Source organism: Epinephelus lanceolatus, chromosome 15 (assembly GCF_041903045.1).
Source record: "Epinephelus lanceolatus isolate andai-2023 chromosome 15, ASM4190304v1, whole genome shotgun sequence".
Lineage (NCBI taxonomy): Eukaryota > Metazoa > Chordata > Actinopteri > Perciformes > Serranidae > Epinephelus > Epinephelus lanceolatus.
Genome location: NC_135748.1, coordinates 13725916 through 13737149, shown reverse-complemented (window position 1 = coordinate 13737149; position 11234 = coordinate 13725916). Strand labels below are relative to the sequence as shown.

The 11234-nt window shown below is 38.5% G+C and overlaps 1 protein-coding gene across 3 annotated transcripts; it reads left to right on the top strand.

Annotated features, from left to right (window-relative positions):
- Nucleotides 1-260: 260 nt before the first annotated feature.
- On the top strand, nucleotides 261-9256 carry LOC117266711 (interferon-gamma-inducible GTPase 10-like). 3 transcript variants are annotated; one of them, XM_078174940.1, is made up of 4 exons: nucleotides 261-353; nucleotides 608-1166; nucleotides 2316-2431; nucleotides 2791-3001. In XM_078174940.1, exons 2-4 carry the CDS (start codon nucleotides 623-625, stop codon nucleotides 2854-2856), a joined length of 726 nt encoding a protein of 241 aa, XP_078031066.1. In that variant the 5' UTR covers nucleotides 261-353; nucleotides 608-622; the 3' UTR covers nucleotides 2857-3001. The 3 variants fall into 3 exon arrangements, with proteins under 3 accessions (XP_078031066.1, XP_033497924.2, XP_078031064.1); XM_033642033.2 differs by lacking the exons at nucleotides 2316-2431; nucleotides 2791-3001 and adding an exon at nucleotides 5952-9256; XM_078174938.1 differs by lacking the exons at nucleotides 261-353; nucleotides 608-1166 and adding an exon at nucleotides 5952-9256 and having other exon boundaries at nucleotides 2317-2431; nucleotides 2791-3505.
- Nucleotides 9257-11234: the final 1978 nt, after the last annotated feature.

Genomic DNA, 11234 nt, shown 5'->3' with positions numbered 1-11234 from the left:
CACTAATTACAAAAGCTTCCGACAACAAAAATGACTGATGAATACCAAAAGCACTGAAGTCTCATTCACCTGCAGACAGCATCCAGCAGGGGGTGCTGCCTGCAGCTCTCCATGTTTCTTGAAAATTTGAGCATTTCTTGGAAGTCAGCTGCTTTTCAGCTGACCAATTAGTTTTCTCTCACTCATAGTGGGACATTTTCATTGGTCACTGTCAAAACTCTGATCAGCTTTCCTAGAAGTAAAATAAGGAAGTAAAGAAACTGGGAGGTGGACTTTTCTCGCAGCTGAACAGCTCAAAGCAACTCATCGGCTGGTGTCCTCTTGTCTCATTTGTTTCAACATTAAGACTCCAGGTGAGTAGCTTCTAATATTCAGCAAAAGCCCACTTTATTTTGATGAAACATACACTGAACTGATGTGGTGTGTGTGTGTGTGTGAGAGGTTATACTGCATCATGATATGAGGGGATTTATAAAGATGCGACACGTCAGATTTTCATTGTATTTATTATTCCATATACATGATGTTAGATCAGTCTAATAGCCTACTACATTTTTTACTATTTCCCAAAAGACAATAATGGCTTTTTACTTCTCTTGTACTCCAGTTATCAAGGATTACCATGGAGAGTGGACAATGGACTGAAGACATTAAAAAAGCACTAGAAAATAATGATCAGGCCTTAGCTGTAAAAAGGGTCCAGGAGTATTTGGACAAGGAGAATAATACTCCAATAAATGTTGCAGTCACTGGAGAGTCTGGCTCTGGTAAATCCACCTTCGTTAATGCCTTCAGAGGCATAAATAACGAGGATGAGGGAGCTGCTCCTACTGGTTGTGTAGAAACCACCACAGAGGCTACACCATACCCCCATCCCAACTATCCCAATGTCACACTGTGGGATCTTCCTGCTATTGGAAGATTTCCAGTTGACAAGTACCTGAAGCTTGTTGGATTTAAAAGGTTTGACTTCTTCATCATCATCTCAGCAACTCGCTTCAGAGAAAATGATGTGAAGCTCGCTCAGGAGATTCAGAGGATGAAGAAAAAGTTCTACTTTGTTCACTCCAAGATTGACAATGACATATATCATGAGAAAAGATGCCAGAGGTCAAAGTTCAACGCAGAAAGGACTCTCAAACAAATCAGGGACAACTGCATTCAGGGTAAGTGACTTATGTAACCACATATAAAAATAGTGAGATTAATTACAAAATGCTCAAGCAACATAACTATGTTGTCCAGCTGAGGTCCACACTGAAGGGTTAGGGGTAGTGACACAACTTTCAGTATAAAGAGCAGTTACCTGGTAGAAGGAGACATAAGGGAGCACTTGGTCACTGAGGTGGTGAAGAGGTTGAGCCATTGTTGGACAGTTCACATTTCTTTTGACAGAGATCCCAGTCAGCAGCAGATGTTTACTGGGACAAACTGACCTGCACAGAAAATCATGACTGATGAGACACTGTTATCCTTTGCACTCATCATTTAGGCTCATAGATCAGACTGATGTTTTTGTATTAAATGCTGATGTTGTTATATTAAAATTTTGTAAAGACAAGCTTCAACATCATCTGTGAATCATGAAGTCCAGTGAATCAGATATACACGCAGTACTAAGAATGTTAGTTGCTGTGACGTTTAACTTTCTGACTTAGTTTAGATCTTTGTTGAACTGATTTATTTGATGGAGGATAAAATATATTTTGCAAATATAAACAACATATTGTATTAATGAGCTGTTGTTCTGATAATTAAATATTACTGTCTAAAATAGTTTTCTAGTCTAACCTTCACTGTATCGATGATAGAGTGAGAGAATAGTCTGTCTTTTTATCATTACTCAAATTTTATCAGAGACACTTTTCCAAAAAGTTTTTAGTAATTAAAGAAAAAATAAAACTATAAAACCTAGTTCTACTTTTGTATTTGCAATATCTGAACAAATGTAAGCACACATTAAAACTTTAAACCAAATCACAGACTGCCATTAATACCACTCTGCTGCCTCTCTTGACTGTTTTGAAAATGGGGTTTTACATAAATGCTAATAAAGTGAAAAGGGATTTGGAGGAGGTGAGTTCAGAAGTGAGTTAAAAAAACAAACTCATATATGGGCCTCTGACTGTAATATAACATTTGAAGAAGGTTTCAGAGTGATGTCATTTTATATTTTTAGTGTCCACTAAATCAAAGCAAATGATGCCAAGAAAGAAAAATAGATAATGTGTCCCTAGATAGACATGTTACATTTTAAAAGTTCTAATTGTTTTGTATATCTTATCATCATATCATGTATTCCTGTTGTCACACAGTTCTTCAAAGACAAGGCGTTGAGTCTCCTCAAGTCCTCCTGGTGTCCAGCTTTCATCTCCACCTGTATGACTTCCCTCTCTTAGTGAACACCTTTGTTTCAACATTCAGACTCCAGGTGAGTAGCTTCTAATATTCAGCAAAAGCCTACTTTATTTTGATGAAACATACAGCTGCTTCTCCCTGTCTAAAACAGGCACATTACAATATAGAGGATCCACTGTAATTGTGCTAATGTGAGTAGATTTCACCCTCCTCTGTGTTATTATATACACACCTTAGAATGCTAAACTGATGTGGTGTGTGTGAGGTTATACTGCATCATGATATGAGGAAGACAGGATTACTAAAGATGTGTCACGTCAGATTTTCATTGTATTTAATATTCTACCTACATGATGTCAGATCATTCTATCACTACATTAATTACTATTTATCAAAAGACAATAACGACTTTTAATTTCTCTTTTACTTCAGTTTTCAAGGATTACTATGGAGGATCCATCTGATCTCAAATCAACTGAAGACATAAAAATAGCATGAGAAAGCAGCAATCGGGCCTTAGCTGTAAGAATGATCCAGGAGTATTTGGACAGGAAGAAAAATATTCCACTAAATATTGGCTCCACAGGAGAGTCTGGCTCTGCTAAATCCACCTTCGTTAATGCAAAAACAAAAACACTAGAAAGCAATAATCAAGTCTTAGCTGAAGAAGTTATACAGGAGTATCTGGACAAGGAGAATGATATTTCACTAAATATTGCCGTCACAGGAGAGTCTGGCTCTGGTAAATCCACCTTCATTAATGCCTTCAGAGGCATAAATAACGGAGATGAGGGAGCTGCTCCTACTGGTCCTGTAGAAACCACCTCAGAGGTTACACCATACCCCCATCCCAACTATCCCAATGTCACACTGTGGGATCTTCCTGCTATTGGCACTCCCAACTTTCCAGCTGACAACTACCTGAAGCTTGTTGGATTTGAAAGGTTTGACTTCTTCATCATCATCTCAGCCACTCGCTTCAGAGAAAATGATGTGAAGTTCGCTCAGGAGATTCAGAGGATGGGGAGAAAGTTCTACTTTGTTCGTTCAAGGATTGACACTGACATACACGATGAGGAAAGATGTCAGAGGTCAAAGTTCAACGCAGAAAGGTGTCTTGAACAAATCAAGGAAAACTGCACACAAGGTAAGTGACTGATGTTATCACATATGGTAATGATGAAATTTATTACAAAATGTGCATAATTAAAAACAAGTCACAAAGAAGCTATTAAAGAACTATGTGTCTTTAAGTCAGTTCTTATGTTTGTCTCCAATTCACTTCATTCTGTTTAATTTGAAGTATTAATGTCTCAAAATAAAAAAGTCAGACAGCTTTCAGTATAAAGAGCAGTTACCTGGTAGAAGGAGACATAAGGGAGCACTTGGTCACTGAGGTGGTGAAGAGGTTGAGCCATTGTTGGACAGTTCACATTTCTTTTGACAGAGATCCCAGTCAGCAGCAGATGTTTACTGGGACATGTGGTATTATTGTATGTTGGTTCATAGTGTGATGTATTGCCACTAGTCCATACCCATTGGTAGCTTTGTCACCTTCTACCTATGCCAATCCTCAATGCCTATGTGCAGTTTCACATAGATTGACCACGTCAGTGAGTAGAAAAACGTGGGACAGACAGAATGACTGACTGACAGAATGACACACTGACAGTTTCCGTGACTATGTACAGCATACCATACCATGACTTAGTCATACCAAAAATTAGAAAAAAAACTCCCAAAACATTGGGCCACAGGGGGAGCCACAGCGATCGGTCGCGTTTTAGCCATTTTTAAGCATTTTTCTGTTGTTATAGCGCCACCCAGTTGCCAATTAGAGTTAAATTTCTCCAGTCACCTTGAGGCGTCCTGTTCTACATATCTACCAAGTTTAGTAAAAATTGATATGGCGGTTAGGCCTAGATAAGAAATTAGCTCTCTAGCGCCCCCATTTTGTTTGATGGGGTCAATAATGGAGGGGTCCCCTCAGATTATGTGTGGTCATATGCCTACAAAGTTGTGTGGTGATCGGTGAAACCCTTGAGATGTTATACACCTTTATGTGATGAGCCACGCCCTCCGCAATATTCATTGCCTTATAGAAGCTCAGTTTTAGTAAGTTTTCCAACTTTTACCAAGAGGGAACTTTAGATATTGGTCCCTAGATTATGTTCACTGAGTTTCATGCAGATGGGTCAAACTTCCTAGGAAGAGATCGATTTGAAGTGTTTTTCAAAAAATTCAAAATGGCAGAAAATCTATATAACCGGAAGTTATGGGTTCTCGAGGCAAATGTGTTCCTCATGAGGAGAGGCATCTCTGTGCAAAGTTTCATGTCTCTACGACATACGGGGCATGAGATATGCCCATTCAAAGTTTGCAATTTCAATCACTTGCTATAGTGCCCCCCTTTGGCCAATTGATGTAATATTGCTTCATTGGCATCCTCCCATGACCCTCTACCACTGTGCCAAATTTCACATGGATTGACCAAGTCAGTGAGGAGAAAAACGTGGAACAGACACACAGACAGAGTTTTCGTCATTATATAGAAAGATAAGATGGGAGGTCTTGTGTAATGTGAACATGTGGGGGCGCTGTGGGGGTATCAGGGTGTATTTATTCTCGTGGCAGCAGAGCAAGAAGTTGATTAAAAGTTGCTCATACAGTACACAGTTTGTCTCATGGTATAAACTTAAAATACACGACAGGACAAACTGACCTGCACAAAAAATCATGACTGATGAGACACTGTTATCCTTTGCACTCATCATTTAGGCTCATAGATCAGACTGATGTTTTTGTATTAAATGCTGATGTTGTTATATTAAAATTTTGCAAAGAAAAGCTTCAACATCATCTGTGAATCATGAAGTCCAGTGAATCAGATATACACGCAGTACTAAGAATGTTAGTTGCTGTGACGTTTAACTTTCTGACTTAGTTTTGATCTTTGTTGAACTGATTTATTTGATGGAGGATAAAATATATTTTGCAAATATAAACAACATATTGTATTAATGAGCTGTTCTCATAGACATGTATTACTGTCCAAAAAAGTCGTAAGTTTTTCTCAAGTCTGTACAGATGATACAGTGAGAGAATTGTCTCTCAAGTCTTGTGTCACTTTATTTTCACAGACACCTTTATAAACCGTTTATAATATATACATTTTTTAAATCACAAAGTAAAATTATTAACAGTTCTGCTTTTGTATTTGTAATATCTGAGAAAATGTAAGCACACATTAAAACTTCAAATCACAGACTCATTAATACCACTCTGCTGCCTCTCTTGACTGTTTTTAAATTGAGATTTTACATATATGCTAATAAAGTGAAAAAGGGATTTGGAGGAGGTGAGTTCAGAAGTGAGTTCAAAAAATAAAACTTCCTGTGGACCTGTAATTTTAATATAACATTTGAAGAAGGTTTCAGATTGATGTCATTTTATATTTTTAATGTCCACTAAATCAAAGCAAATGAAAGAAAGAAAAATAGATAATGTGTCCCTAGATAGACATATTGCAGTTTAAAAGTTCTAATTGTTTTATATATCTTATCATCATATCATGTATTCCTGTTGTCACACAGGTCTTCAAAGACAAGGCGTTGAGTCTCCTCAAGTCTTCCCGGTGTCCAGCTTTCATCTCCACCTGTATGACTTCACTCTCTTAGGGGACACCTTTGAGGGAGAACTTCCTGCACACAAGAAGCATGCTCTGCTGCTGGCCATGCCCAACATCAGCCTGGAGGTCATTGACAAAAAGAAAAAGGCTTTTCATGCCCAAATTAAATACTATGCTATGCTTAGTGCAGGTGTAGCAGCTGCACCAGTTCCTGGGCTTTCTGCTGCAGTTGATGTGGGTGTGTTGGTTTCTGTTGTTACACAGTATGTAAATGGGTTTGGGCTTGACGTCCTGTCTTTACAGAGACTTGCTGACAGTACACATGTGCCACATGATGAACTGATTGCCACCATAGTTTCACCACTGGCTGCAGTTAAAATAACCCCTGGTCTTGTGTTGAAGGTGCTTTCTCAGTGTGCAGGCACAGCTGCATTAATGGCAGCAGAGGAAGGGTCCAGATTTACTCCAATATTGGGAATCCCTGCAGCAATGAGTCTCTCTTTTATCTCCACCTACAGAGCTCTCAATTATTTCCTTGACACACTTGCTGAGGATGCACAGAGGGTGTTTATAAAGGCACTGGGTTTGGACACCTCAGTGTGATTTTGTGAGGTGAATGGCAGTGGTGTTTAATGGCACATTAAATACTGCAGAGAAAGAGCTTTTGGATTTTTCTTTTAATAAATTGCATTGTTTTTTAATAAGCACTGTATTCAAGTCACAATATTGTATTCTAGCTGCACATTTTAGCAACCATGCATCACAGGTTTTGCAGCTGATCACTCCATCAGTGGCTCCTATATAAATATTTTTTTTCTCATATAAAAGCAAATATTAATGGAAAATGTCTCACAGCTTGTACGCACATTAAAACACGCCTCTTTATCCTTTTAAAACAGGAAAGTCACTATAACACTGAATAATTCGTATATGTTTTTAATTATTTTCTGGTTTATTACGATTTTTAATTATTTCTATATAACTTGGTAATCTATCTCACACTGTGTGTCATGAATATTAGAAACACTGCTGTCTTCTCTGATTGTTTTTATGTTCAGAAGTTCTTGATGTGTGTTGTGTCTTGTTGATGCCTGGAGATGGTGTAATGAGAGTTTGCTGCCCTCCAGTGGTCACTGGGAGGAACTACAACACAACGTCCTTCAAAGGAAATCACACCGCTACTGATTTTTCTGTTTGACTTTTTTCTCAACATATTACAAACCATCACTTTATCAAAGTTGTCGTTGATCCAACAGGATCCAACTTTGGAGCATGAGACATATTCTAACAGTGTTAGCATGTAGAAATCATTATCTCATCCTGCATCAGCACACACCACTGAGTTCCTTCTGTGTCAGTACACCTACGACCCAAACATTCATCTCAATAACTGATTGTGAAGGAAAGAACACAATCAGTTGTAAGGGACAAAAGTTTATTGTAACCCTACAAAAGACACAGGGGGAGGAAAAAAACAAAACACATCACACTTTGTACCCTTCTTTAGGCATGCAGGTCGACGCCAAGTGTGTGATTTGACAGATGTGAGAAACATTCCCCCCAATTTTGTCTTTAACACCAAGGCAGGTGACACAGACAGGTGAGGATTTCAAACTCAGTACACTCCTGATACGTATGAGTGTCCCCTCTTTCTGTCTGAGTCCCTGTAAATCCCATCTCTTGCCCTTTCCTCTCTTTCTTCTTCACACCATGTTTTTTGCACCACTCATTTGTTGTGCCCTTCTCATTTCTGAAAGGATACAAGCCCCCAAAAAGTGTTGCAAATGTACATATCCTATGATAAAAGTGCATTGAACAAGCTACCAATAGAGTCAAAATCCAAAAGTCTTGATTTTACTGTTTCTTTACATTTTGCAAATTAGTAATGTCATAATGGGTTTTATGGTCTAACAGGCTGTTTTTGTAGAGCACATTGAGTTTGATATGTGTGCTAGATTCCAAATCAGTCAGATTTATGGTGTGTGGAGCGTGACTTTTCCAAAATAACATTTTTGGGCATTGATGACAACATCACCACATGGTTGATTTGAGTCATATTTCTTTACTCTGCCAGGTTTCATGTTCCTAGCTTATTCCAAATTGAGCAGCCATAGTTGCTCATATTACTGTTTTTTACATTATGCAAAGTAGCAATAACAACATCATGGTGTCTTTCATTGTCCAAGAGGCGTTTTTGTGTCAAAAAGATTTTATGGCAAATCACATGTGTTTGGGAAGTACTGAGCTCACACAATGAGACTTGGATTACACTGCATAAGTTGCGTGACAGTTTGTAGGTGAAGTATTTCTTTAACCAGCCATAAAAAGAAAACTTGTTTAAGCAAATGCAACAAATTCCATTAGAAACAAAGTTCACTAATGTGATCAAGTTTGCTTGATCTATGTTCTCATAGTCATCCCTCTGTTCAGATCCTGCAGTCACAATATGAAACATGTGGAGTGAAGTTACTGTGAGTGCCCAAGAAATAGCTGTTGTATATCCTACATGTAAAAGACACATGTTCATTTGTGATTATAAAAGCCATCTGTTGGTTAACAGACCACCACCTGCACTTAACAGAGGTGGTTTGTAGTTGTACATGGACGTGATCTGTTATTAGCATTTCTTTTTTCATGAAGAAGATGCACCTGTTTTTAACTCATGGGTGCAGCAGTACCAGCTGTGCAGGTATGCAGTTGGACTTCAGTGCATCAGCAACAAAACATCAAACAACACAAACATGTTCTTTAATCAGTGAGTTAAATCAAGCTATGGGAGACTTAAGCTCAGAGAACATCACGTGATGATCAGAAACAGGTTGATGATCACAAGGTATTCTCTGTTATCATATGTAGCAACAAACACAAAGTCTTTGTCTCATCGGGCATGTTGGACACATTCTGTTGTTGTAAGAAACATTTTCTTTCACTTTGTCTGCATGAAACCTGAGTGTAACATCGAAAGTCTGTCAGACAACAACACACCAGGCTGCCTTTGTTGAAAGTTAGCTCCCTTACAGATATCACTGAAGTCTCCACGGCAGTAAACACATGAAGGTTCTTTGGTTCAGACTCTCTGCCCATCACAGCTGGATATTAAAACTGTTTAAATGGTCATTTAAGGGGGAAAGAGGCACAATGAAGATGTTACTGAATTCATTTTTGCATGTTTTGATGGTTTATGCTGCCCATTAATGATCAAACCATACTTTGGCTGACAGTACAGACTACACGTTTATATTTTTGGAAAATACATGTTTTTAAAATGCAGTCTCCTAATTTTGCTTGCTATTCTTTCTTGTCTGGTAAATCCACCTTTGTTAATGCCTTCAGAGGCATAGACAACAGGGATGAGAGAGCCGCTCCTACTGGTTGTGTAGAAACCACCTCAGAGGCTACACCATACCCCCATCCCATCTATCCCAATGTCACACTGTGGGATCTTCCTGGTATTGGCACTCCCAACTTTTCAGCTAGCAACTACCTGGAGCGTGTTGAATTTGAAAAGTTTGACTTCTTCATCATCATCTCAGCTGATCGCTTCAGAGAAAATGATGTGAAGCTCGCTCAGGAGATTCAGAGGATGAAGAAAAAGTTCTACTTTGTTCACTCCAAGATTGACCATAACTTAGGTGATGAGAAAACACACCAGAGGTCAAAGTTCAATGCAGAAAGTACTCTAAAATCACAAATGCCCAATACCGAAAGGTATAGCAAGGGCTCCAAGAGCAAAAAACAACCCTACGCTTGGGTAGCCTGAGTTGAGAGGAAGAGTTAAAAATGTTAACAGGTCATAAATGAGTCATATGAACACTGGCAGAGTCCCCGAATGAGAGTCTGTTGGCCTGAATACTCATCTTTTCAAATCAGAAAAAAAGATACTGTATACTGTACAACCTGCTATGTCCTGGAGGGTTGCTGGAGGGTGTATCCTGACACAAGGTATTTTGCCAGGTGTTTATATTTCTGTCTATCTCTTCTACAGTTGCACCAAGACGTGGCAGAAGTAAAATGTTACAACATGCCCCAAGGGTGGGATTAATTGTAACAAGCAGATGGTTAGTTGTAACACTTGTTGGAAAAGTATGTTTAGCACAATTAATTCAATACAGGTCTATCTATATGGTATAGGTGAATAATACTGTTTATAGATCTATCTGTGCTAGATATCTAAACAACGCAACATAGTACCCCTCATCTAACCACCAATGCTTCATGGATGAGAAGATCAACACATAGACAGATTCATAGTATGTATGAATATTATATATTTTTCTTTCACTTTTCATCCATGATAGATTGATGGATAGATTTATGATTATGCCTATTTCTCTTTCTACATCAAGGATAGGTTTCCATACAGCTATGCATCCATCTGTTAGTCTATCATCAATATTTCATGGTTGGACCTACAGATGTCCATAGATTGGGTAACCTGGATCCACATGTCAAAATATGAGTATTGAATGTATGAATATTGACAAGACTGTGAAACTGTTTGCCAATAAGATACCTGACAAATTAGAAATAGAAAGTGTATCTCACTTAATAAAGAACATTAGCTCAAACTGAACAGAAGTTTGAAGAGCAAAAATAGAGAAATTTGCTTTAGGTGGATTAGTTGTAACAACTAACCCTACTGTACGGAAATTTTAATAAGCGTAGCTAACACTGGGAGTTGGTTGCATGGTTCAAAACAGCGCTATGTTTTAGGCAAGAATGTAGTTTTTAAGACGATATATGGTTGAATTCTGCGACTTTCATAGACAGCTCAGTAATCGAAAAACAAGTATGACAAAGAAATTTACTTCAATCGGACAAAAAACACTCTTTGTCACTGAACACCGCTGAAACATGTCCAATCTCTGTGGAATTTTGCGGGTCACTGTCTGCTGGTATTGTGGTCAACTGTCTAGAGGCACGAAAGGATCGACCCTGTGTAACCACTTAAAAAGTCTGTGTTACAATTTACCCCACATTAGGTGGTGCCCCACCCTCCCCTGGCATATAATGCTAAATAGGCCATGTCCACATGTGCCAATCAGTATGACAATTCACATCTTGGTTGAAGCCAAGGAGCAACCTCTGAGGCTGAAAAATCAGTCCAGTGCAGAGGTGCTAAAACTGAAGTTCACCTGAGCATCACCTGAGGCTGGTTCCAAAAGTGAGACAATTCCCAAAGACCCAATGTTAAAATACCATTGCATAAAAAAAACATGTTATTGCCTGGCAGGAAAAAAAATGTTTT